The sequence below is a fragment of the Globicephala melas genome, chromosome 3 (assembly GCF_963455315.2).
Source record: "Globicephala melas chromosome 3, mGloMel1.2, whole genome shotgun sequence".
Classification (NCBI taxonomy): domain Eukaryota; kingdom Metazoa; phylum Chordata; class Mammalia; order Artiodactyla; family Delphinidae; genus Globicephala; species Globicephala melas.
The window spans coordinates 6,354,195-6,382,193 of NC_083316.1; the positions used below are offsets into that span (position 1 = coordinate 6,354,195).

The following is a 27,999-nucleotide window of genomic DNA, read 5'->3' on the forward strand; positions in this document are numbered from 1 at the left end:
CGCCGACTGTGTGCGCAGGCGCGGGAGCAGGGGGTCGTGTGTACCTGCGCTTTGCCCAGCGTCCCCGCCGGACCCCCGCAGGTGAGGGCACGGGCGCGGCAGTTTCCAGATGTGGGCACCCGCCCAGCACGGGACTGAGGGTGGCCGGCTCGGGGTCGGCGAGGGCACCGGCTTCCGCGTCCCTCCCCCAGCCGGGCTGGGCGCTTGCGGGTCGGTCAGGACCCCGGCCCCTCGGGGTTGCGGGCGGCGCGCGCGGAGGGCGGGCTACGCCGGGGACTCGGCCTTGAGGCCTCCCCGCTGCCTCTGGGAGCGGGTCCCCGGCGGCGCCGCGGCGTTTGCACAGCGGAGCCGGTCCCGCAGGTCCCTGTGGGCCCTTCCTCCGTCGGCACTTTTCTAGACGGGGTCAAGGGCACATTCGGGCGCAGGGTCAGGCGAGGGCGTCCGGACGGGGCGCCGGAGGGTCAGGAATGTTGGGAGTGCGGACCCGGCCGGACGCAGGCTCATGCTCCGCTGTTTCTCCGCCGGACCTTGCCCTGCGGGTGCCGGCGAGCCGCCCCCGAGAAATGCGGGGTGCAGTAGAGGCTCTACGAGGTCGTTGTGGGGCTGAGGGGCTCATTCTCTGAAGCTCCTAGGATCGTGCGTGGCTCCTGGGAAGTGCTCCGGGTCCTTAGCTATGATAATAAGCGGTGCCGTTTCCATCACCCGTTGTTTTCGTCGGGTGACTATGGTCATCGTCCCCGCTCTGAAGGTGCGGGAGCTGAGCCACCGGTCAGTTGAGAAGCTGGCCTAAAGTTCTGCTCTTGTGAGTGATTCATCGTGGCTGGATTCAAGCCCCAGTAGTCTGGCCCCAGAGTGTGATTTGTGTGCCGCGGAATTCGAGCTTCGTACCTTGTATCCTCCTTGGTTTAATGAATTCTCTCTCTTCAACCTTTAGAATTAATGCTAACAAACAAACTTAGGAGTATATTTCGTATTATCTGTGGATATTGTTGCAATTATTTTAAATTAAGAGAATTCATACCTGCAGGTTGATTACTACTTCATTAAAAAGGAAATCCCTTTTTCCCTTTTCTATTTGTCAGTGTAACTGTCACAGCTGTAGCAGATGCTTTGAAGTGATGAGGTTTTTGTTACTCTATGCTACACAGAGAGGACAGGCAAAGGCCATAGCCGAAGAAATAAGTGAAAAAGCAGTTGCATATGGTTTTTCTGCAGATCTTCACTGTATTAGTGAGTCTCATAAGGTAAGTCATGGTTTTTACGGGGTTTCATACTTTGAAGTATTCTGGTTGGGAAGCGACGTTAAACAACGAAGTGGGACGCTGAATGCCACCATGATCCTTTTTTTTTTTTTTAACACTTAGAAATTTATTTTATCAACTGTGTTGCAAGATTCCTGCCAGTTTTTTTCTACGTGTGTGTGTGTGTGTGTTTTGAATTAAACTACATAGTCTTAAAAACTAAGACGAATAACTACTCTCAACTGTAAATGGGAATAGTAGTATTCGCCTTGTTTTTCTCACGGGGTGCCTGGGAACAAATGAGTTGTGCGTGTTCACAGGAACATGGGCGCTTTCCACCTCACGAATCCTGCTGCCCCATTTGTAACTTCCCTGAAATTCATGCCAGAGTTCCTCCAAGTGAAGAACCATTGAATTCTTCGGTGAAATAGAAGTTAAAGTGGAGGTGTAAGGATCTGCAGAAGACTTGGGACTGCTTGTTTTTATCACGTTCAATCTCTGCAGAAGTTCCTACCTTAGGATACATGAGATCGTAACAGATCTGTGCCCAGACTAACTGGTTTGATTGAGACCCTCAGATTATAGTTTCATACAGTTCAGGCCCTAGCAACGAGCAGGGGCTCCTCCCTAACACCACACAGTGATGTGCCAGCCACTAAGCCCTCGAATTCAGCTCTGTACTTGAAAACCCACCCCTGCAGTGCACTCTCAAGTTCACAACCTCCTCTGGTCTTTCCCGCATCTCTAGTTGTAAAGACTAGCCTGTCAGCAGCAGAGGTGAATTATAAACTCAGTGCATAGCAGGGAAACCATCAAGTTCCTTGATGCAGCAGGGCTAGGGTGGCCCCGATGGAGTCAGTCACCCAGCAGGGAGGGTCCTGGGGGACACCAGCAATCGCAGGCTCCGTGATTCTACAGCACCTTCAAAGTGAATTCACATTGCTGCTGCCACAGGGTGGAGTACAGTCTGTATCTGTTACTGCAAAGTCATCAGCATCATATAACCAGCCCTGGTTTGGCCCCCTCACCAGTGACCCCAGTGGGGTCAGCAGCTATTTGAAAGTTAGGTGAGTAGTGAATTTTTTTGCTGCCACCATAGTCATGTTGTTTGCTCTTCCCAGCTGAGTGATTTCTCCAATTGATAGCTCTCTGCTTCCTAGATCATGGTAGTCTTTTTCAAACTAAAGTGACTTTAAACTGCATAGAGTTGTGCTGTGTCCTATAAGCACAGTAAAATGTTAGCTCAAGTCTTTACCTGTTATATCAGCATGAAAAATAAAGTGATGAATTCCTTTGTGCCGAGTTAGATGATATTCTTGAGGAGCAGAGCTCATGGAGTCGATACGAATAGAGACAGGCAAGTGCTTTATTGGAAATACTTAGATTTAGTTGAGAATTAGAATAAGGAAACTTGGTTTGTAAGACTCGGAAACACTGATGATCTCAGTTTACCACTGATGATATTCTCGGCTCTCTGGAACCCTGAGGGAGTCGGGCCCTTCCTGACAGCCAGGTTTCCTGATTTCTGAGGAGTAACACTTTCTTTGCCAACTTTAAAATGCTCTGTGTACCTCTCTGCCGTTATGCGATACAGACAACAAGACGGAAAATTAACCTGATTGCTTTGCTGATGTGTTAAGTCAAAAATACATATAGTAATAGACCTCTGACATGACACCCTTATTTTATAGTATGATCTGAAAACTGAAACAGCGCCTCTTGTGGTGGTGGTTTCTACCACGGGCGACGGAGACCTGCCAGACACAGCCCGCAAGTTTGTTAAAGCCATACAGGACAAGACACTGCCGGGTGACTTCTTTGCTCACCTGTGGTATGGATTACTAGGTGTGGACTGTATTTTGTGCACTTACTGTACTGTTGCTGCTGGATTTAACTCTAGTATCTAAACGTATCTTTCAAAGCCATGGTGTGTAATTGCCTGGGTTTTGTCCTTTTTGGGTTTTTATATAAATACTTTATGTATGTATAATATTTGAATGTAAATAAGGTGCTGTTTCCCCAGTCTTCACCCCACAGCAGCTCCTCTGCAGAGCCCCTGAGTAGCACCTTAACCCCAGGCACACACCAGATTCAACCAGGAAATATTTTCACGATGTTAGTGGCTAGGCCCCACCCTAAACCTGCCAGAACAGAATCCCTGAAGGAGCGACCTGGCATGCTGGTGCTTTTTGGCGTTGTTGTTGTTGTTTTAAAGCTCTCAGGTGGACGTGATAGTTTCCCTAGGGGAAGACCCATTCCCCTAGGATGTGGTTCTCAAGCCTGGCCATGCACTGGGATCCGCTGGGGGAGTTTTCCTTCCAACTCCATTATTTTGAGCCCCCCTCCAGTGATTCTGACTTAATTGTTCTGAGGTAGGGTCCTGGTATCAGTATTTTTTAAAGCTCCCAGGGGACTCTAATATGTATCCCAGCTTAAGAAGCACTGGCCTAGGGCTCTGTGAAGTACAGGTTTAAAATATTAAAGGATCAGAGGACCAGCTCAGCAAGATAGGACACGAGAGAGGGAATTCAGGGTCCATTTGCCTGGCTTGTGATCTGTATTCACCTTTGAGAACTAGTTTGGGGAAGGTACCTAGGAAGGATGGAATGTGCTATGATAAATAATTGGTTAGAGCTTTGAGGTTGTGACCCTGGCCAAGATCTGTCGCGTAATGTATTCAAGAGAGCATTTTAGAGTGTTCACATCTTTTTAATTTGTTTTTTTCCAGTTTCTTTATTTTCAAGAGTGGCCCTGTACATATTGCTTTAAAAATTCCTCCAAAAATTATTTAAAAGGCAACACTGAAGCTTATCTAACCGTTTTAGTCAGTCTTAGGCCCATATATGGACCCACCAATTGCTTACCTCATTCTTGTAGGAAAAATCCAGGAAGACAATTAAACAACTAAAAAATTTAAGCTTTTAATTTTAAATTTTCAACTAGGTATGAAATATTAGTCCATTTCTTACCAGGAAACATAGAAGCAATTCTTAATTTATCCAACACAGAAACAGAGCAAATAAATGGTTGGTTGTGTTTCAGATGTAACCTCTTCACGTTCTAGATTAGGAGTCAGTAAACGGTAGAGGACAAGATAGTAAATATTTTAGGCTTTGCAGGCCACTGGTCTCTATACCATCTACTTATCTCTGTTGTTGTCGCTTGAACCTGCCATAACAAGGTGTGAACCAGTAGACTTGGCTGTGTTCCAATAAAACTTTATTTACAAAGACAGTGGGTGGTAATTGGCTCACAGGCTATAGTTTGCAGACCCTTCAGTAGATTGGAAAAGTCTTCAAATACAGATATTACATGTTTTTAATCCTTGTTTACAGATTGCCATATTTTTACACAGATTCATGGAAACAAAAATGTGAGATCTATATCTGTTAATAGTGGTCCAAAGAATTTATTTGTTTCTATTTGTATACTTAGTATTTCTCAAGGAAAAAATAAGAAAACGTGAAGCTATACATTATTTCTTGTTCCATCAACAACAGCATGGAATGGTATTGTTTTAAATGTTTTGTTTCTCTCTTCTGTATGTGATTAAATTTAAACCTTATTGCATACTAATAACCTATTTGGTCTCTTTAGGTCTGGGTGATTCAGAATACACGTACTTCTGTAATGGGGGGAAGATAATTGATAAACGATTTCAGGAGCTTGGTGCCCAGCGTTTCTATGACACTGGCCACGCGGATGACTGTGTAGGGTAAGAGCAACGTATTTTCTGTCATTTCCAGTAAACCTTGTTTGTACATGATGAAAGTTAGTGAGTTTATAAAAGGGGTTCACTTTTGATTTAGCACTAAACTTCGATCTTGAAAGTCTTATTTTAGTTTTGTTAGCTGTTTTTAATTCTAGCACCAAAGAAGACCATCCAGAGTTTCACTTATCTATGTTGCTGATTTTTTTTTATGTGCCTTATCCATCTCAGTATCTGTTAATGGAAGAAACTAGGAGAGGTGCCCCAGTACGGTTACCTTAGTCTTAAAAATGTGTAGGTGTTTGCAAAAAGTCAGCATTTTCTTTAGGCACTTGGGTAGCGTGTGCCCACGGGAGCGACTGGACTCGGGACCTCCCATGTGGAAGGTGCCCAGCAGGCCACGAGTTACGGTTGGAGGATGCGGGTCAGAGGCCTTCCTGGCACACCGGCTCCTTGGTGTTCTCCCTCCTATTGGCCATTTGCCACCATGCCAACCGGAAATATAATTTCTATTTCATTATTTTTTCTTGTTTTTACAATTCAGCATTTCACTCTATGTGCCACCTTTCAAATGTTCCTAATGTCTTAATTCAGAAACCTTATGGGTACTGTGCTACAACTTATGCTGTCGTTTATCCTTGAACTGCTTTAGCCAGATAACAGCACACACACACGCATTTGATTCTTTTTCTACTAGGCCTATGTACTAAGTAAATCTCACCCACTAGATCTGTGTTTATGCATCATGACAAGTTCAGCAAAGGTCGTGCTTTTCTACGTATATCACCTTGCCCGGGCGTGTTGGAGACACTTCTATTTCCCCATAACTCAGCCTTTGAGTCCACTACATCCGTCGTTTTCTGCAGCTGTGATACTGTGGGTTTGTTCCATCTCCCCAGGGCATATGTCCTGTCTGGTGACAAAGCTCTACCACATTTCCTTGCACGTTATCTTTTAGTTTTGTCCCTTTGTATTGGGCTTCCCCCCAGCGCTGAAGCTTGTTGGCATTAAATGTTTATTGTCCTGTATGAGCTATTTAATTGCTAAACCCTTATAAATCCATTAGTCCTATTGCTCAGTTCATATTTTACTTCAAAGACTTTTGGTTTCCCTGTTCATTTATTGGATCGAGCATTAAAATTCTTGTATGTATATTTCAGCAGCCTGCATCTCTTAAGTTGTCAACCTAAGTACTCTTTTCTAAAATTAAAATATTTTCAAGGAGACATCTTGGCTTAAAGTACCACCACATTGAAGGGGTTAAGAATGTAGACTGGAGTCTTAACCACTGCACCACCAGGGAAGTCCCCTGTATTTATGATTAATTCAGCTCTCCTAAAGGATGATTGCTTTTTTCCCCTGTGGTCAGCCTGCCTGGAAATTTTATTGGAATAATTGCTCAGAACTGATTGAAGGTTTGAACTATTAGTCAAAAGAGCATTAATCTGGAGTGGTTTCTTGGTAATATTTTAATCTGTGGGAAATAAAGATCAGTAAATTGGCTAGGCAGAAAAAAAAAAGGTGCATTCGATTGACGTAATCATCATTTGTGATATTAGAGTAGACTTGGATTTTGGATAAGTACTGTTAACCTCATCAGAATTTAGCATGCCTGTCTAAAATTACAGCTTCTTAAATTACCAACTCTATTTTAGGAAGTTAAGAGGAATCACACTCCTATTACCTTTTACTAAATTATCTTCATTTTTGCTCTCTGAATTTTGTACAGCGCAGCGCTAATGAACACATTAATGTTCTGCTTTTTAGCTTAATCATTCATAAGTATTTTTTGTATTCTGAATAGCCTCCATATTTAGTGTTTTTGACAGTTGCACAGCGTTCTGTCAAATGGACAGATTCTGCCATTATCCAATTGTTATGTATTTAAATGGAGAACTGAGGCATTTGTTTCTTTTTTCCTTTTTTATTACAACAATCCAGTTTAGAACTTGTGGTTGAGCCATGGATTAATGGACTCTGGGCCGCCCTGGCGAAGCATTTTCTGTTGAGTAAAGGAAAAGAGGGGATGAATGGAACTCTCACAATGGCATCTAATGCCTCCCGGAGGACAGACCCCGTGACACCGGAATTACTACACGTTGAATCACAGGTCGGACTTCTGAGATTAGATGATTCCAGACGAAAGGATGCTGAAGTTTTAGAGCAAAATGCAGTGGACAGAGGTCAATCGAATACATTGGTTGCAGACTTTGAGCCCTCGCTTGCCCGTTCAATACCCCCGCTTTCACAGGCCTCTCTGAATATTCCTGCTTTACCACCAGAATATTTACAGGTGCATCTGGAGGAGTCCTTCGGCCAGGTAAGCAGTTTTACTTTATGTGCCGTGGGTGGTGGTGGTGGTGGTGTTTTTTAAATTACATTATGATGGAGTCCAGCAGACTGTGGCGTGCAGGGAGAGTGTGGTCTCCCACCTCTCTTTTGTAAATAAAGTTTTATTGGAACCCAGCCATGCCTGTCCATTCACGCGGTGCCTGTGGCTGCTTCTGCACTGCAGTGGCAGAACTGAGTAGTCACTGGAGAGGTGCTACCTCCACGCATGGCACACCTGCTTGTGTTGTTACATTCCCTTTCTTTGAAGAAGGAAATGGTTAACAGCTCAGTCTCTCCATTATTTTGGAGAATTAACTTCTTGGTTTCTCACTTTATGTGTTGGCCAGATGAGGGCAAGTTGTTGTGGGCAGTCAGGAAGTTATCTCAGCAGCTAAACTCAGAGGACTCATTTATAGGAAAATCTTTTTCCAGTATGGATTTTCGGTATTCTGGGTTACTTCACTTTGTGGGTTTTTCTTTTTCTTGATAATATCTTACACATATATTTTTGTCTATATTAAGTCTTTTTCTCTTTGCCTAGAGTATTTTTCTTATCAATAAATAAATGACTTTAAAGTGGTCTGTAAATTTTTGAGCATCGAGTTGAATAATAGCTAATATTACCCCATGATTGCCGGTGTATGGTACCCTGAAGTTTCTTCCAGCATGCTTAGAATAAATTCCAGTGCAGCCAATCTTGTAATGCAGAGCCAAGCCCTCTGTTTTAGAGTGGCTGATTGGAGTCCCACAGGGGCTTTCTCACATAAACCCCACCTTTAGTAGTGTTTCTCTAATGCATTCAGATAAACAGGTATGGTTTTATATGACCAGCCGTGGGTTATCGCCTTTGCACTTATACTTCATTATTTATTAAGTGGGGCAAATCACAATAAGTACATGGTAGTCAGGGCTGGGAACAGGCATGGGTGGCTCTAGTAAACATGCCGGGCTGGTGGGAGCAGGGTGCATGGACTTGTGGAGAGCCAGCCCCCGTGTGCTCGCTGCAAGGCCGGGTGCATGTGGCAGAGGCTGTGAGCGCTGACTGATCTGACAAGGCACTTCACTGAGAAGCTGCTGAGAGTTTCTTTTATGGTAGCTATCATTAAATAGGCTTGAGTTGTTGGTAATGTGGTTAAAAGATTTTTAAAAATCTCAACTATTTAAGGGAAACTTGTGTAAATCTGTTCAAAGGATATACCTAGAGGATAAGGGGTTGGGGAAAAAAGTTTCCTTTTTTAGGGCATCCTCTTGGGATCATCACCTTGGGGGCAGGGTGGGTGGGAGAGGGGAGGGTAGAAGCAGGATTGGCTGAGTGGGAAGCTGAGCTTCAGTGCAGCCATAAGAAAGCCTTCAGCTGGACCCACTCAGGCCACACAGTGTCGTCTCCCCATCCCTTCTGCCTCTAACGCCGTGGGATCTCCTGGACTGTGTAGTACAAGCAACACAGCCTCCGATGAGCGTGTCACGGGGTCCTGCTGCAGAGCTCCTTCCTGCTCTGGGCCCCCCTCAACGCTGGCCACTTTTGTGTCACCTGGTGTTTGGGTTGGAGCAGTATCTCAGTATCCCAGAGCCTGAAGAGAGGCCTGCCAGGTGTAATGCATCTCTCTAGGTGAAGTGAAGTGCAAGATGAGATAGTGTATCCTTTACTTGGGGGGGATGTCCTGACACGCACCAAACATTGGAATCCTAAAAATTGTACTTACACCACAGGCCCTCAATCTCCATAAGGCACAGAAGACTCCAGCATCATCTGATTAGCATAATGGTGTTGATACTGTGGACTAGTGTGATGTTTTGCTGAGTGTCCAGATGTTCTACATTTATTTGCACTGTCTTGTACCAGCAAGCAGGAACGATGTCATGGTCTTGGGGCAAAATTGTAAATGTTCAAGTGAAAGTGAACGTGTCTAGTCCTCTTTATGGATAGAGATGGAAAAGAGCACCTTAGCTAAACCTTTGTCCACATGCCACGTGCTATTTCTTTTTGCATAGTTCATTAGGAAGACTGTTAGACCTTTACATGAAAAATGGTAGTATCTGATATTTTCCGTATATCTCAGAAATTCTAAAGTCTAATAGGCAAGTTTAAGGTGTAGATGAGCTTCTTTTCTGAAAGACTGAGAGGTGTATGTCTGTAGCCATTTACCTTAGGGAAGAATACTTAAATAGCAGGACATTTTAAAAGATCCTGTAGCTCTCACCTTGTCACTAAGTGAAGCAGTGGTAAGTATAATTGAAAACTGCATTTAGTAATATTTTATCACATTTGTTTCTCAAGGAGGAAAGCCAAGCACCTGTGACCTCAGTGGATCCAATTTTTCACGTTCCAATTTCAAAGGCAGTTCAACTGACTACGAATGATGCCATAAAAACCACTCTTCTGATAGAATTGGACATTTCAGTAAGTTACAGAATGTGTTTCTGAGCGCAGGGATGTTGCCAGCAAGTGCAGAGACTTGTGCTGTGTCCTCATCTACACACTCAGGAAGAGTGAGGTCTGTGGCTGGACAGCGGCCTTTTTATTCTTGACCCATCATTTTTTCTCTCTGCCTCATACCTTTTCTTTTCACTTCAAGGAGGGCCTAAAATGAGTGACTGGAGGTGATTCTACTTGAGAGCATAGTGTTGCTGCCTTACTCATTAAGCCACGAAAGAATAATGGAATCAGAGCAGTATTTCCGTAAGAGCCCCTGGAAAGGAAGCTGTTTACCTGAGGTCAGCGGCTAGTTGGAAGTAGAGCCAGACTAGACAGTCATGTGACATTCACTTCTCAAAGTGATGGTCCTCGTTCCTTTGAGGATCTGGAAGAAATCATGGACCCCCTCTCCAGAAGAATGATTATATATAAACACTTTGCACACAGTTTTCGGGCGTTGATGTGCTCCCTCTCTGAACCCCATCCATGAGGCTTCCCCAGCTGCTGCCTCATTGGCCTCAGGTTAAGAAACTGTGGTTGTACATCCTCACAGCCACGTAGCTCAACCCTTGACGAGGGCCCTGTGAGGTTCCGTGGGCTGGGCTCTCAGAAGAGGGTGCACCAAGGCCGTCGATGTGGGTTTAATTGAGTTTCTCATAGAAAGAAAGAAATGTGACAGGCGTCAGAACTAGATGGTTTTGCTTACGGAGTATTGAGTAGTTCCATCTTCCTTTTGAACATTTTAATCCATGTTGCTAAATATCGTATGTACACCAAACCATTTCACTCTTGTTCTGTACTTTCGTCATAAAGAGGCAAGGTTTGGCCGCCTGGTAGGGACAGCGTGTGTCCCTCCCAGGCTAGAGGTGTGAGCGTGTGTGGCCAGAAGCCCCTCTGCGGAGCATTCCACACCCCGCACTGCTCTAAGTAGACCTGCTGTGGGCGGTGGCTCCACCTGGAGCCCGGGTTTGTGCACGACCAGTACCAAGCCAGGCGGTTTGACGTCGTGTGTCATTAAGGGAAAAGAAATTGCTCTCCCTGACCCCTGTTCCTCCCCAGAGAAAAGGAGTAAAGAAAGGAAATTGAAAACCAGTGCAGACGGCCTTAAGTAGTTTCTTTTGCTCCTAATGTGTGTGTGTGTGTATGTTTTCATGAGCGGACTTTTACATGGATTATTAAAACACTGCTTACCAGAGCACCTTGATTTTTAGAAGAGGCAGAGGGTCTTAATTTCTAGTCTATGAATACTCAGTGTAAAGCAAAACATTGGATAACTACAGAATTTCTTTAAAAAATAACCCCTAATAAAAGTATGTTTGTTTGGTTACTTGGGCTTATTTGTCAGAAACAAAATAATTCTAGTTGCAATAAACTAATTCATTTATTCAAGTGGTCATATATTTAAAACTCTGTTACCCCACAACTAAAACTCTTTTAACTCATGTGGAATTTTTTGTATTTCATGTTGGTTCTTCTCTAGAAAACAGATTTTTCCTACCAGCCTGGAGATGCCTTTAACGTGATCTGTCCCAACAGTGACTCAGAGGTGCAGCACCTACTCCAAAGACTGCAGCTCACAGACAGGAGAGAACATTGTGTCGTCCTGAACGTTAAGGCCGACACGAAGAAGAAAGGTACAGCCCTGATCTTTTATTTCCCAGGATGTCATTGGGCCAAGGGATTGGAGGTGACCAGGGCGAGTCTGCACAGATGCCCGGGGGTCGGCCATGGATCAGCAGGCGGAACACAGCCACTTGCTGGTCTTGGAGGATTTTAACTTTCACGTCAAGTACCCTGAATGAGTCAGTTACACTGAATGAGATGGTAATAGAGTTTATGCTTATTGGATGCTTACAGACATTAAAAATGAAGTTGAAGAATCAGCTTTTTCCAAACTCTGGAAATCAGCAAGCTTGCAGTAAACTGGGGAACGCTTAAAAAAATGAATGTAACTGGTTTTGGAGAAGCAGATTGGTTAGTTGACTAGGGCTGATTTGTTAGACTGTTTCTCGCAATCAGCATTATTTTGTTTCTAGGTTAGCATATTGTCACGCCAAAAAAACTGTATTATATGAATCTTTTTTAAAAGTCTTTTGTTGGGAGTTCCCTGGTGGCCTAGTTGTTAGGACTCCAGGCTTTCACTGCCGGGGCTGAAGTTTAATCCTTGGTCGGGGGAACATCCTGCAAGCCACATGGCACGGACAAAAAAAAAAAAAAATTTTTTTTAATGTTTGTTTCTCATAGCATATTTGTTTTTGCTTATTTAATGTATGAAAATAATTGCTTGCTCCATAATTAAAGGAAGTTATTTTTTAGTTATTTGCTTAGAATCTTGAACTGGAATTCAGTCAGTTCTGAAATTCTTTTTGAGGATGATAGGCAGTGTTATTGGACCACTGCCGTCTTTTGGCTTTTTGTTCCTTTCTTTTGTTCAGTGGTTTTGGATAATTTCCCTTTCTTTTGTTTGGTGTACTTAGATTTGGTAGGTATGGCTGGTACAATAATGCCGTTGAATTTATAACCATTGTTTTTGTAAAGTAGGCTTTTTCTTCTGTATTCCTTTTGAGGAAATTTTTTAACTGAATAAACATTGCCACAAGTCATATTGCCACAAGTACTTTGATAGCACTATAATGTAAAATATTACAGCTATTAGTGTTTTTAGGGATGGAAAACATTGTCTTCTCTATTTTCTGTGTCATTGACTCTTTCCCGTCTGCCTGAAAAGGAGCAGCCTTGCCCCAGCATATACCTGAGAAGTGTTCTCTCCAGTTCCTTCTTACCTGGTGCCTTGAAATACGAGCGGTTCCTAAGAAGGTATTTTTCTTTCTTCTTTGGGTGACTATTTAAAAATATGCTCACCTCTTTGTAGGGTTTATTAAATCTGGTATTTGCCCTTTGAAGGCTTAGAAAATATGGTCTTCACAGCATGTGTTCAAAATAGTTCCCAAGGTGTGCAGTGTTTTTGTAATTGTCATGGACAAATATTTTTATGTTGTGCTTATACTGAAGTTTTTTGTTTTCTACTGAAATGAGATTTTTAAAGTAGGGCTTTTTCTTAATCTTATTTTTCTAGACATTAACTTGATGTAGCACGGTAATTAGTGATGAAAGTGGCCCTAGGTAGCATGTGTTTTCCAGCTGTACGTGGACACTTTTTCTCTCTAATTGGTGGCAGGAAGCTTGGCGTGTAGGGCTTTTCCACTGCTTGCCACCTGTTTAATGTTGTGAAGACCCCTTTTGTGTAAAAACCTGTACTTATTTATTATGTCAGAATTCTGCAGGGAACATTGAAGGGTTTTGGTAGGTTATATTGATGTTTAGATGAATTTGGAGACAGAAAGATCCACTAGATGTCAGTGTTATGCCGGGAACTACTGATTTTGTTATAACCATGTTACTCAAGTGGATATTCATGGGTAAACTTTCCAAGTTGTGCTTTACCAAACTTGTATTGCCAGTGAGCATAAATAGTACTATTATTGGGCTACCCTGTCCGCAGTGCAGTGTTTATTCTGTATTTTATTACTGTGTTTACTGCATTTGTAGTCTTTGGGAAGTGAACTACTTTATGGAGGGGCTTAGTCCTAGATACAATTTGAGTAAATCTACGATTCACTGTGATGAGAACTCCTTGATTAAATTAAATCGTTTCACAGTTTTAGTTTAACTCTTCCGTTTCTGAAAATTTCGTGAAGTACATATTTAAAAATATATCTTTCCTTACTGCAAAAGTAATATGCCTATAAAAAGCCTGGACACAAAAGTTAGTAACTCAGGAAGCAAAAGTCCTTCATAATCAAACCCCCGCAATTAACAGTTGGATTTTGTTTTGCTAAGGAAAAATGAGGTCATGTAGTATATGTGCTGTTCCGCAGCATGCCTTTTTTTACTTAAAAGGAAATGAGTTTGGATATGCCAGCATGGAAAGGTACTGAAGATACTTTTAAAAGATGCTATGAGTGCAACACAGTTGTTGATTTGAGGACTTCCCTGGTGGCGCAGTGGTTAAGAATCCGCCTGCCAATGCAGGGGACACGGGTTCGATCCCTGGTCCAGGAAAATCCCACATGCCACAGAGCAACTAAGCCCGTGCACCACAACTACTGAGCCTGTGCTCTAGAGCCCGAGAGCCACAACTACTGACCCCACGTGCCACAACTGCTGAAGCCCTCGCACCTATAGCCCATGCTCTGCAACAAGGAGAAGCCACTGCAATGAGAAACCCGCGCACCACAGCGAAGAGTAACCCCTGCTCGCTGCAAGTAGAGAAAGCCTGCACGCGGCAGCGAAGACCCAGTGCAGCCAAAAATAAATAAATAAAATAAATAAATTAAAAAAAATTTTAAGAAAAAAACAGTTGTTGATTTGATTATGGACAGTTGGTTGTTTCCAGTTTTCCACTATTTAAAAAACCTACATAGGTGAACATTCTAATTCATCTTTGCACACTTGTTTGAAGTCTTTTTTATGTTTTTATTTATTTTTATTTATTTATTTTTTGGTTGCGCTGGGTGGGATCTTAGTTCCCCGACCAGGGATCGAACCCATGCCCCCTGCATTGGAGGCGTGGAGTCTTAACCGCTGGACCGCCAGGGAAGTACCTGAAGTCTTTTTTATTTTTATTAAAAAAATTTTTTTTTAACTTTTTTTTTAGATTTATTTTTATTTATTTATTTAGGCTCTGCCGGGTCTTAGTTGCAGCATGCGAATTCTTAGTTGCGGCATGCATGCGGACTTCTTAGTTCCCCAACCAGGGTTCGAATCCTGGGCCCCCTGCATTGGGAGGGCAGAGTCTTACCCACTGGACCACCGGGGAAGCCCCCTGAAGTCTTTTTTAAAAAATAAATTCCTTGGAGTAAAATTACTGTGTTAAAAATATTTCTAACTTAAGTTTTAGTAACGTTTGTCAGTTTGTTTTCTGCACAGTGCTGTATTTCCTGTTTTAGTACCATGAAGTTTCTGTAATTGTAAAATAAAAATATTGTAAAGGATTTACAATTGCTACTGTTTTAGCCTGTAATTTAGGGAATTTTATTGACTTGAGAAAGCGTGGTGTGAAGTGTTCTTGGTAAACTCCTGTCTTACCAGAGATCCATGCAGAGACCTGGGGCTTTACGCCACGACGTTTCCCAGGTGCTTGTTCTATGTCCAGCACTTTGAAGAAGCCATGTAATTTGTTGGTATCTGGATAGTTTAAGCAGGGATTCTTGGCTGGGCCAGTGGAAACCCGTGACCCTCACAGGAACATGGATCTCATTTTCCCTGTTAAGGGCATCCAGCCCTCCGGGATGTGGGAGCCCACTCGCGTTTCAGGTAGCTTTGATGCAGATGACTTGCCGAAGTTCTTTGCTTCCCGTGAGTAATGAGAGTTTTATGTGTGCCATGATGGATGTGCTTGGAATTGCATTAGAACCAAAAGTTGTCATTAGCAAGTTTGGTCTTTTGCCCAAGAGTTTGGACTTGGTTCAGTCTTTGAGACTAGGGATCTGGGACTTTCTTATTTTGCTTTATTTATGTTCTTCTCCTCCTCTTTCCACGATGGATCCGAGGTGACTCAGAGTCCCTGTGCAGGGGTCTGGATGTTCTGGCCCTCACTGTTTGTCAGCCTCTGCCCGTGTCCGCATTTCCTTGCATTTGTGTTGAAGCGCACGTGCTCCCCAGGAGCCATGCTTTTGCCTGCCTCCCGTGCCCTCCTGTGGCTCTGCCATCTCTTTGGTTGCCCATCACTTCCTTTCTTCCATGCAGCCCGCCTTCGGCTCAAGGCTGCCTTCTTGGGAGCCTCTGGCCTCAGAAGCCCTGAACGTCCGTATGTCCTGGTGGATAGGCAGCCTGTCGCACACTGGTTACTTCTTGACTTCTGTTGCTCTCACTCGCCTGTGAAGCCTTTTGGGCAAGTTAGGTGTCCACTTTGCCCCATACTTTACCTGCCCAGTGCCTGTCATAACAGTGGTCAAATAAATGTAGAAATCTGGGTTGCAATCATCCGCTAAGGCGAGAACAGGTACTGTGTCCCGAGATAAAAACGTTAAGTTGTGACTTTCTGATTACTCACATATACCTGCCATGTAATTTGAGATTGGGTTGGTTTAAGATATAGGGAAGGTGACCAAAAATGGAACATGAAAGTGGGGTTTGCCTAACAGGCTGCCATTAAAACAAATAACAGATGAAATGCTCTTGTCCTGACCACACTCCTAGTGACCACACTCACTTTTTCTTGGATAACTGGGCACATCCCCAGGTGGGTACTCAGCCAGCATTCTAACGGCTGTAACCACAGAGCGCGTGGTGATTTAAGTCGGCTTCCTCGGCCACAGGCGTTCTTGCGAGCCCTTGTGGACCACACTGGCGACGGCGCGGAGAAGCGACGGCTGCAGGAGCTGTGCAGCAGGCAGGGGGCGGCCGACTACAACCGCTTCGTCAGAGACTCCCGTGCCTGCCTTTCAGACCTCCTGCTGGCCTTTCCGTCCTGCCAGCCTCCGCTCAGCCTCCTGCTTGGTGAGTGGATGCTGTCACAGTCACCCCAGCCCCGGGGGGCAGCGTCTCCATGGTAAGAGCACCTTTGAGTTCTCTGCAGGCCTGTGGGAGTGCATCTTGATCACTGTGATCAGTAAGTAAGCCTCTTACAGCTGCTCTTCACGCTGCCTTGACAGCTGAACTGCCTTCTTGAAGTCGAAGAATCTCTCTTCCAAGCTTAAATTTTTATTTTTTAATTTTTCTTTCCTACCACTGTCACTGTCATTTGCTCTCTTAATATAGCCAGCCTTAATTCTCTTAGCCAAATTTTATCTAAAAATGAGGTTGCCAAGAAAAGGATCTTTTTCAAAGATAGTGATAATTGATGGAGTCTGGTGAAGCGTGTGCTCTGTGTGCAGGGTACAGAAACGTTCCCACCTGGGCAGGTCCACCAGTACAAACAAGTGGCCTTACTCACGGTGCCCCGGGGCATTAGCCTTGGGAGAGACAAAACATCCAGAGGTAAAAAGATCATATGCTGTTTTTTTGCCCAGATTGTGTCTTCTGGTCCTCATACTCCAACAGAAGAGAGTTTAAGATCTTCCCTGAGGAACTGGCCTCAGGAATTGGAGACGTTTACTAGGGACAGTGACTATAAGAATCTTATAGGATTTTAAAACCCTTGTTACTTTCCTATGCTTGTGATTTTGTCGTCTCCTCTCTGTTTTCCTTGGTGATAAATAGTAAAATGTTTAAAATTTGCATTTGTGTTTGGTGACAGGAAAACATGTACTTTTTACCCAAGGTCCCTTTTGATGCCGAGTACGGTTAAGGACACTCCGCTTTACAAGTCAGGCCCTGCCCCTTTCCCTTTTTATTTCTTAGTATTCTCTTTCCTCCTCCTCAGAGTGGTGAGGCTGCCCTTCCTGCGTTCCTGTGCGAATGAACACTCTTACCCCTCCTCAGTTGAGTCTTTTGAGCTAATAGAGGTGTTGGGATAACAACCAGAACACCCATTAGGGAAGTTACAAGAAGTCTTGTAAAGCTGTTAATCATGGAAAAATTGTTCCAATTCTTTTTATAGAGTTTCTGTTACCTTTTTAAGCTTATATGTATCATTTATTATATAGTTATGTAAAAAAATTAAAGGCATTGAAACATAAAAGTTTTAATTATTTTCTCATTTCTGTAAGAAAACTTAACATAACTAAAGTATTAAGGTGAGCCCTCTATTAAACCTTATCCTGTTACAACTGTCAGACATTTTAGAAAGGTCTTTCTAAATTTTTGCTAAATAGCTATCAAAAATATAACATACGGAGCACAAAAAATTATCAGGGTTTGATAGTGGACAATCAGATATTCAAATACTGACTTCTTAATTCCTTTTAAAAGAGTACCTGTGTATCTTAGAACCACTAGGTTTCTGGATAACTTGATTGAAAAATGTCCACCATTACACTCCTGTTTTTTTGTTATTATCATATAAATATTATGAAGGAAAAATATTTCAAGCCTAAGTATTTTCCATAGTCCTTAATCTTTTTTGGGTCATGATCTTTTTTCAAATCTGGAAACTCTGGACACACCCCAGAAAACAGTGTAATTGGTTCCTTGACTCTGAGGCCCATTCATGGACCCTACTCTTACTGCCCTTTGATGTTTAAAAAAAACAAAACAAAACAAAACAGCTTTTAGGTAGAAATACTGAGTTCAGATTGGGGAAATGTGATATGTCTGGTCTTTAAGAATTGGAAAAAAGTATTTAGTGATATTTTACTTAGACACAGTGAATTTATGTGTGCTCTAAAATATGATTTAGAATTAAAACAAGTTATTTAGAAATTCTAAATAAGAAAATAGGAATCAAATTCAGATCTTTACATATAATTTACATATATACATATAATTTATTTTCAGTAGGAATGAATTAATAATTGCTTATTTTAATTTTTTTCTAGAACATCTTCCTAAGCTCCAACCCAGACCATATTCATGTGCAAGGTACTGACGTTTATTAACATAATACTTAGCTTCTTTCTCCTAAAATGTAATGAAACTCTGACTTCCAAATGCTTAGTAGCTACAAATCCATTTACTGAAAACTTAGCAGATTTGTGCAGGACAGTAGCAGGCGTGATGCGGAGTGAAGAAGAGCAGGCTTGGACTGTGTCCTCCTGGAGTTCATAGGGTGTGGCTCCCGTGGTCCAGAGCCGTGTCCCCACTGAGCGAGTCTGCAGGTCCTCCACGTGTGGCCTTTACTGGTGTGCCCGGCCACCTTCCCTGGGTGGACGTAGGGAAGAGGGAGGAAAGCTGGTATAAATCTCATTCAGCCTTGGCGGCAAACAGGTAACCAGAAACTGTCCTGAATGACATCACAAAACTAGGTCGGGGTGGGGGGGGCTTTGAAGTAAGCAGCAGAACTGTTTTCTGAAGAGGAAGAAGGTAGGTTTAGAGCCCATTAGGAAATACCCTCATGCAGTAAAAAAGGCCTAGCTTGGCATGTGTCTGTGAGTCCTGAGGCGGAGTTTACAAACTTATCTCTGTGTCTTTGCAGCTCGAGTCTGTTTCACCCAGGGAAGCTTCATTTCATTTTTAACATCGTGGAGTTTGGGTCTGACACCACGGCGGTGACTCTGCGGAAGGGCGTGTGCACGGGCTGGCTGGCCACGTTGGTTGAATCGATTCTTCAGCCGAACACAGGTGCCTCCCGGGCAGACGGCGAGAAGGTCCTGGCGCCCGAGGTACTAGGAGTGGGCAGTTTGGGTATCATTAGAAGTGTGCTCTTTGCCCGATTAGAAAAGACAATGTAGGGTCCCCTGCATTGTCCATTCCCCTCAAATTATTCAAAGGAAAATGTATGCCCTACTTGAATTGTAATATCTCTTTTGGAAAGTCAGGAGAACATTACTTTCATTCAGTGTAGTCCATGTGTTTCCTAAACGTGTAAAGCATGAATTTTGTATAACACATACGCTCTTTGCTTCTTGCTTGTCACTTCATAAAGGAGAAGACCTTGCGTCAGTGTTCTTGGTAGCTTGGCACAGGAGGAGTCATGTGCGTGGTGAAGGCTGGCAGTGAGGAAGAGCCTCATTTTGTGCTCAGTCGGTGTCCTGTGCCCCAAAGGAGTCATCTTAAAGTGGCAGCTGACAACCAGAGATTAATTTTACATCCTTCAGTTTGGGGTAGGATTTTACCCTGCCCGTTTCTTCCCCTTTTGTTGGAGCCGTGGTGTTATTTTATATTTTGATCCACACTTGGCAAAATCTCACTCGAGACCGTACGCATAGGGAGCAGTTAACCTTCTCCCTCCTCACCCACAAGGATGGTTGAAATTTAAAAGAAATTTCAGTCTTTGTCATGACGTCTTCTCCATGGTATTGAAGAATGAACATGTCAGTTGTAATGTTATCTTATTACTGGTTTGGTTGCTGTAAGTTACTGAAGTTAAAACGTTGACAGCACTTAGGGGGATTTAAGACTTCTGATACACACTTGAGTGACCCTAAGGGAAGACTAGGGCTTAAAATTGCCCTTTAACTTGGTATTTTCCCAATCTGCTGCCTGGAGCAGGTTCTTTACCGTATGTGTCCCTCATATCAACAAAATACTGAGAACATGAGAAACTCCTTTTTTGTAAAGAAATATTGTAGGGCTGACATGAAAGTATTGTGTCATTTCACGATCTCATAAAAATAGCAGATGATCTCCAGAAAGCTAAAAAAAAAAAAAGTATATTGATGCTGTATTGCAGACACCTTTGTGTGCCTTTCACATATTCTTTCTTTCCTCCCTCCTGCCCTTTTCTTCTTCTTTCCACATTTTAACAGACCTTTGTTGACTACCCAGTGTTGAGGCCTAGAGGTACATATAGAAAGGATATAATTTAAAGCTACTTAAATTTCGTTGTGCCGTGTAGCACCATGTTTTATTCAGGATCCATCCACCGCATGCCCTCCCCCGACTGGTAGATAGTACTGTTGTTCACAGATGCCCCTGCCCCCTGAGGAAGAGTAGACTTCCCCTCCCATTCATGTGTAGCCTGGCCATGTGACCAGCCTTGGCCAGTGAAAGGTGAGCAGACAGGATTATGCCACATCTCAGCAGGCGCTCTGAACCTGATAGGATGCTGTGGCTTGCCTCTCTTGCTCTTTAGCTCTGACATCGGATGGAATGATTCAGGTCAGGGATGCTCCTTGGGTTTGGATCCAAGTGAAGGAGATCATGGTGCAGAGCTGCAGCCGTTGAGCAGAGCCAGAAGTAAGCGTTTGCTGTTGTAAGCCTTCGGAGATTTACAGCAGGAGCTGACTAGTGTTCTGGTCTCTTTGCCGTCCCTGGAACATAGGAAGTGTGGTCTCTTCAGCAGTTTCCTGCCATGCCCATCCTATCCTGTTTTATTTTGCTTCCTGGGACTTATCATTACCTGTCATTCTATAAATATATGTTTGTTTATTGTCTTTTCCACCCACTAGAATATAAGTCCCATGAAGACAGATTTGGTTTTGCTCATTTCTCTGTCCTAGTGTTTGTCATATTGAGTACCTTCAGTAACATTGTTCAGTGGATGAATCAAGTGAATAAGGCTAATATAATATTAATTACAGTTTCACTCCAGAATGAGAACAATCAGTTGATATAGCTCTGCCAGTTCTCCTTTAAAAAGTACTGTGTTCATCCTGTTGATGAACTTCAGACAATTTTCCTTGAATTAAAGGTTAAAATATATACAATTATACCAGTAGGGAATGGAGGGAAGATTCCTGTCATTCTTAACTGTTATTATCACTCTGTGTAACTAAAGCATATGGCAAAGTGAAACTGAAAGATGAATATATTTACAAATTGATTCCCTTAAGTATCCCTGGCACGTGATTTAGAAGAAAACCCTTTTGAAATTATAGCAAAAAGATTTTGTTTATCTATATATCACTTATTCTAGTTTTGCAACAAACACAGGTAACATGGGACCTAGAGTAGCAAATGTAGCAGTGCTCTAGTATCTTTGGGGCAGCCCCTTAATTTCTCTTCCGCTTGCCTAATTTTCACTTAAAACCTTCACCCCATCTTGATGTTAATCTTCATTGCCCCTTTATGTCCTAACATGAAGAAGAATGTCTTCATTTTTTTGTGCATTTCTTCATGACACCTATAATGGGTTGCCTACTAGGAAGCAGATCTTTTTCTTGGGCCTAGAAAAACAACTCAATTATTATTTATTCAGTGTTCTGCCTCAGAAATATCGTGCCTGTCATTTTTAAAATACCTTTGATTTGGATAGAAAAGAAAAATTTACAAGACAGACTTGTTTATTTCTCTGTACTGACAAATGTGTTTGTGGTTTCAGTAAGGTTTAATGCTGCAATTTGATTTTATGATGCTTCTTTGAGGGGAAGTTGCACTTCCTGATTTCTTTAGCAGGCATCACCTTGGTTATATGCTTTTGTCTGTTTTTTTTCCCGAACTTATGAGCATTGGTTTAATATTTCAGATATCCATATCTCCTCGGGCAACAAATTTTTTCCATTTACCAAATGACCCCTCAGTCCCCATCATAATGGTGGGTCCAGGAACCGGCATAGCACCTTTCATTGGCTTCCTGCAACATAGGTATGTGTTTTCTTTGGCTGGTGAGAAAATGTGTCCCTTGTGGTCCTGGGTGGAAGTATGTAATAGAGAGCTTTTTTGTTTTTCAGTGGTTTTGAGGATATTGGACTTTGGTTGTAAAATTTTTATTTTAAAATATTATTATCAAATATGTGATAGCATAGCATAATTTGTCACCATGGGAAAAGTAAATATATCTTCTAGAAATTGTGCTTTGTGCTGGAACTTCCATTTTTACTCTAGTACATTCTTTTTCTTTTTCCCCTGCTGAACCATAGTTTATAGTGCATGTATTTGGGGACAAATTTCAAGCACACCTTTATGCTGTGGTGATGTGCAGCTGTCCCATCTATTCCTTAGCTAGATAAAATTGGTAGTCACAAAGATCCAAGTGCACCAGCAGTTTCAAAGTTAAACCCTTAACATCAGTAATTTTCAACAGAATGATATTAATACATGTATCTTTGTATCAGAACACAACTATTTTTTATAAAATAAATAAATAAAATTGTGCTTCTCTCCCTGTTTGTGAAATAACAACTCTTAGGTAATATTCCCCAGATAGTGGAGTAATATCCTTTGTACGAAGTCTTTTTGTTGTTTTCTTTTCTTTTTTTTTTTCTTAAGAAATCAAAAATGTAGGGCGTGTCCATCATTTCTGAAACATTTCACAGCAGACCATTCTACCTTTTGAAGCCTGGTGCCGGGACTTCCCTGGTGGCGCAGTGGTTGAGGGTCCACCTGCCAATGCATGGGACACGGGTTCGATCCCTGGTCTGGGAGGATCCCACATGCTGTGGAGCAGCTGGGCCCGTGTGCCGCGGCTGCTGAGCCTGTGCTCTAGAGCCTGCAAGCCACAACTGCTAGGCCCGTGCGCCACAACTGCTGAGGCCCGTGCACCTAGAGCCCATGCATGCTCTGCAACAGGAGAGGCCGCTGCAATGAGAGGCCCATACACCGTGGCGAAGAGTGGCCCCCGCTCGCCACAACTGGAGAGGGCCCGCGCGCAACGGTGAAGACTCAACGCAGCCAAAAATAAAGAAAATGAATGAATTTATTAAAAAAAAAAAAAATCCCGGTGGCACTTTTCTATTATGTTGAGAGTTAATTTTTATTCATAAAATTGTTATGAATATTTAATGTAGAAATTAGTCTGGGTTTCACAATGTGATAATTTGAATTATCCTCACTACAGAGATGTCATACAAAGCTCATAGAGGTCTGCAGTTCGTAGGTAAGCTTACTTTTTGTAGTGTCTGCTGGAGTGGCCCAGGTACGCTGCGGGTAGTGAAATGTTAATTCAGTACATGGACTGAGTGACTGCGAAGGTGGATTTTACAGACCTACCTGGAGAGGTAAAAGGAAAAAGAAAGATTGCTTTTACCTATTCTTTATATCAAACATCTCAACTTTCTTTTTTACTTAGAGAGAAACTGCAAGAACATCACCCAGATGGACACTTTGGAGCAATGTGGTTGTTTTTTGGCTGCAGACATAAGGATAGGGATTATTTATTCAGGTACTTCACAATTCTAGCATGGTAAGACTCAGCCATGCCGTACAATACTAATTTCAGACTTTTTCAACTTTAAATTACAAACCTTCCAGTGACCAGTAGATATTGTATTTCAGAGAGGAGCTCAGACATTTCCTTAAGTGTGGAATTCTCACTCACTTGAAAGTTTCCTTCTCAAGAGATGCTCCTGTGGGGGAGGAAGAAGCCCCAGCAAAGTATGTGCAAGACAGCATCCAGCGTCACAGCAAGCAGGTGGCAAGGGTCCTTCTTCAGGAGAATGGTCATGTTTACATGTGTGGGTAAGTGGCCATCATGCTCAAGTGCCGGGGAGGGGAGGGCAGTCAGTAATGTTTATTAAAGAGACCAGGGACCGATTGGTTAATGATCTGGACATGTATGGATGAGAGATTGGATTCTTAAATACAGGAATAGAAATACAAGCTCTAAAATGATTTTTAACATACACTTAATAGCCAAGAAGTTGGCCAGCGTGGCCCCCCCTCAAGAAAAAGAAAATTAACTCATGCATTGGGGAATGCTTTGTGCTGTTTTAAATACGTTTTTAGCCTCTTAACGTTACATTCTGTCTCAGGATTGATTTTGTTGTATCAGTAAATAGTGAAAATGTGATTTGTGCAGTCGACCTAGCCAAGGAAAACAGCTTTGGTTTTGACTCTGAGAATGTGGGTCTAGGATCCTTTTTCTTTAAGGCATAATTTATGATGTCAAAGTTGACATAAGCCAGGAGTCATTCTTATGTTTCATCTACTTTTTGATATAAGATCCATTATAGAAACCCAAGATTGCCATAGAAAATAAAAATTTTAGGAACTTAGCTACTTGTTTTAATGGAACTCAAAAATGTTTACCAGTTAAAACGGAGTTTTGAAATAAGAAATTACTCTTTTTTTATCCTAACACATCCCTGGCATTTAAAACATTCCGTAAGTCATCAGGTCAGGTTTTTTTGTTTGTTTTTTTTAAACTATGATACAGAGAAAGAACTACTGGCATAGTGACGTAGAATACATATAAATATAATTGAAAAGGTTCATAAAACAAAACTTCCTTTTTCTACTTACTTTTTATGACACATTCTGATAACTTATATTTCGTTTGTTCTATCATTTTACAAAAATCTGACTTTGGCTACAAAGTTGATTTCATGACCCATTAACGAGTCCTCAGCTAGAAAACGCTGCTCTAGGTCAGAAAGGGCAGAGCTTCTGGACGCTGTGTTGGTTTACATTTTCATTTACTTTTAGTGAAGCATTTGATCTTTCTTTTGTTTGCAGAGGACAGTGCTGTCAGTGTCAGATATAGGTTGAAGGCTTAGATGCAGCTCTAATAATGGAGGTGAAGTCCATTGTGCAAACATAAGTACAAATATATGAGTAACTGGTAATTGAGAACTTGGAGGGGTTCTTAAACATCTTAAAAAACTCCTAAAACAGTAACGCAGAAATAACTCTGCACCGTCACTGGTGCTTCATTTTTCACATCCGTGAAGTGAAGCTGATAGCGTTCATAGCTGGTCAGAGGTGAGGGCTCAGAGTGACACCCCACGGCACTCTAACATGGACCGAACACAGGAGACTGAGAAGAACAGCCACTGAGGAAGAAGCGAACTTGTCCCTAAGTCCAGGGGACACTGACTCAAAGGGGAGCCTTTGCTGCCGATAGTCAAGTGGGAAGCAGACAGAGGGGCCGGTAGGTTTGGCAGCTGCAGCCGCGGGACATGGGGAAGGGCCGTGGTGTTAGAAGTGATCTCAGAGTACTTGAGGGGAGAGCATGACAGCCGTTAAAACTTTCTCAGGAAATTTTACTGTGAGGGGGCAGGGCAAGTTCAATTCCTGAGACGTTAGAGTCCTGTCATTCATTCAATAAACATTCGAGTGCCTACTAAGTATTTGGCACTGTGCAGATGTCGAGAGAGAAATGGTAAATGAGATGCACTCCTATCCCAAGCCACCTGCTCCCTGTGGGAAAGCCAGGTCAGCAGATGCTCACGGTATACCGGGTGCTGTGCAGGGGCCACAGGAGCGCACAGGAGGGGCCCCTTGCCCGACCTGCAAATGAAAGAGCTGGGACGTGGAAACACACTTAATAGAGGGCCAGCCCTTGGCAAGTTCTCAGTAAACGTGTCTGTTAATAACTCATCGTGTGCACGGACGCCTTTGAAGTGTTTAAAGCTGTGAATGGGGTGGTCAGCATTGCATGTGGCAGTGGTCCTGGGCGGAGACCTGTCCCTGGGGGAGCAGTAGGTGCCTGGAGACTGAGGGACACTTTCCAGAGAAATGGAGGGAGGACTAAGGTGTAGTGACAGAGTCGCGGCAGTGAGATTCGTGAATTAAGGAGGATTTGGTAAAAATCACTGTTTCCTAAACAGTAATACCGTTATTCTTTTTTTTAGAGATGCTAAGAATATGGCCAAGGATGTAAATGATGTCCTTGTGGAGATAATAAGCAAAGAGGTTGGAGTTGAAAAACTAGAAGCAATGAAAACATTGGCTACTTTAAAAGAAGAAAAACGATATCTTCAGGATATTTGGTGAAAAAATTGGAAAATAAAGGAAGAGAATAAAGCTTTTTGGCTGAAAGTACTAAAAGACAACTTTACTGAAGCTTGAGACTTCTGATTTTTAAAATTAAAATTTTTTTTGACCATTTCTTGGAGGATGTCGGGGGGTGGCATGGAGAGCGGACCATTTCACAGTGTAGGAAGCTTTCAATTCAGGTTCCCATATATGCCCCCCCAACCCTCCCCAAACCGCCCTGAGCTGAAAAAGGCAGCCCGCACTCCTCCGCCAGCACCTCCCGGGGCGCCTCTCCCTCCGGGAGAGCTTCTGCAGGGACTGCGACCAGATCACAGGGCATCTCTAGCAGTACATGTGAAGGCTTCTCAGTACGGGATTTGGGCACGAGCGTCACCTGGGTAGACAGTTAAATCTTGTGAGCTAGTCACCGTTTCTTTTTAAATAATCTAAAAATAATTTATATTCTTATCTTAAAATATACGATAAAAATATTCATATTAGTGCATTAAAATTACATATGTATAGCATATATGATTATATAATTTTATCAAATTTTTTTTATTACCAAAACTATACTTCTGATAAAAAATATTTTAAGATAATGCTTACAGGGATTTTTTTATGCTAGAAATCTGAAATATATTTTGAAATTCCGCTCTGGCATGTGATTTATTTACCACAATTACTTCCTTTTAATATCACAGTGTCAGAATTTAGGGAATTTGCACTCACTTTACAGATGCGAGCAGATGCATGTTTAAGTAAAGCTACACCCTTTTGTCCTCCTCTGTCCAGCCCCCAGCCCACCCCCATTCCCCACCTTTTCATTTCTGCTCCTTTTGGCATATTTTTTAGTTTTTCCACATAATCTATTTTACCTTCATGATATCACACAAGTTGTAACCTGGGCTTAAAATACCTACTTAATATCCTTGTATTTTTAAAATTGCTACTATTGTCTGCATATTTTATGTCTTCCAAATTCATATATTCAAATCCTGACTCCAGTGTGATGGTGGTGGGAGCTGGGGCCTTTGCGGAATGGTTAGGTCATGACGCTGGAGCCCTCAGGAATGGGGTCAGCGCCCTTGTTACAAGAGGCCCCGCAGAGCTCCCCGCTCCTTCCCCCTGTGAGGACATCGTGGAAGTCGGTTGTCTGCAACCCTGAGGCCTTCACCAGGACCCGACAACACTGGCACCTGGTCTTTCCAGCTTCCAGAACTGTGAGAAATTCTATTGTCTGTTAGCTACCTGGTGGTATTTTGTTACAGCAGCTCGAATGGACTAAGACAATTCCCGGTGACATGTTCTCTTTTAAGATTTTGTCAGAATGGAAATCAAAATGTAAAAGGGGTATGAAAACTTTTCTCCTACTCTCAGGTATATATTGTTTTTTTTATGAAAGAGATTGGCATTTAAAAAACAAATCTTCACCTGTCACAGGTTTCTGGTCATTTTGAAAAATGAAGATCTGAAGGAAATATTATATAATCTTAAGATTTGTTAAGGCTTCATGGCTGTTTATTATAATCTCTAATCTCATATATTTTACAATAGAAATATTTCCAAAAAAACAAAAGGCATAAGAAAACATAGCAAGCAGAATTATATGCATATGTTATATATATATCAACCAAAATAGACTCAAGGTGAAAACATGAAAGGGGACAAAGAACAATATTCCTTATTGATAACTAACAAGAATATATGACAATTAAGAATTTGTGTCCATCTTTTTGAATTATGGTTTTCTCAGGGTATATGCCCAGTAGTGGGATTGCTGGGTCGTATGATAGTTCTGTTTTTAGTTTTTTAAGGAACCTCCATACTGTTCTCCATAGTGGCTGTATCAATTTACATTCCCACCAACAGTGCAAGAGGGTTCCCTTTCTCCACACCCTCTCCAGCATTTATTGTTTGTAGATATTTTGATGATAGCCGTTCTGACCAGGGTGAGATGATACCTCATTGTAGTTTTGATTTGCATTTCTCTAATGATTAGTGATGTTGAACATCCTTTCATGTGCCTCTCTGCCATCTGTATGTCTTCTTTGGAGAAACGTCTGTTTAGGTCGTCTGCCCATTTTTGGATTGGGTTGTTTGTTTTTTAATATTGAGCTGCTTGTATATTTTGAAGATTAATTCTTTGTCAGTTGCTTCATTTGCAAATATTTTCTTCCATTCTG

General features: G+C 42.4%; 1 protein-coding gene across 1 annotated transcript; it reads left to right on the plus strand.

Moving 5' to 3' along the window:
- The first annotated feature begins 6 nt into the window (after nt 1-6).
- MTRR (5-methyltetrahydrofolate-homocysteine methyltransferase reductase) lies at nt 7-27,999 on the plus strand. The gene is made up of 15 exons (XM_030856614.3): nt 7-81; nt 1,083-1,244; nt 2,933-3,086; nt 4,839-4,956; nt 6,892-7,270; nt 9,560-9,682; nt 11,178-11,331; nt 12,426-12,514; nt 16,018-16,198; nt 18,118-18,160; nt 18,714-18,900; nt 21,645-21,763; nt 23,187-23,279; nt 23,393-23,575; nt 25,690-27,999. Exons 2-15 carry the CDS (start codon nt 1,119-1,121, stop codon nt 25,829-25,831), a joined length of 2,091 nt encoding a protein of 696 aa, XP_030712474.3. The 5' UTR covers nt 7-81; nt 1,083-1,118; the 3' UTR covers nt 25,832-27,999.

What these genes read in the sequence shown, in the direction of transcription:
- MTRR (XM_030856614.3), top strand. Translation starts at nt 1,119, where the DNA reads ATGAGGTTTTTGTTACTCTATGCTACACAGAGAGGACAGGCAAAGGCC. An exon ending in TACGAGCGGTTCCTAAGAAG is followed by an intron (nt 12,515 to 16,017) that starts GTATTTTTCTTT and finishes CCTCGGCCACAG; the next exon opens with GCGTTCTTGCGAGCCCTTGT. An exon ending in AGACCATATTCATGTGCAAG is followed by an intron (nt 18,161 to 18,713) that starts GTACTGACGTTT and finishes GTGTCTTTGCAG; the next exon opens with CTCGAGTCTGTTTCACCCAG.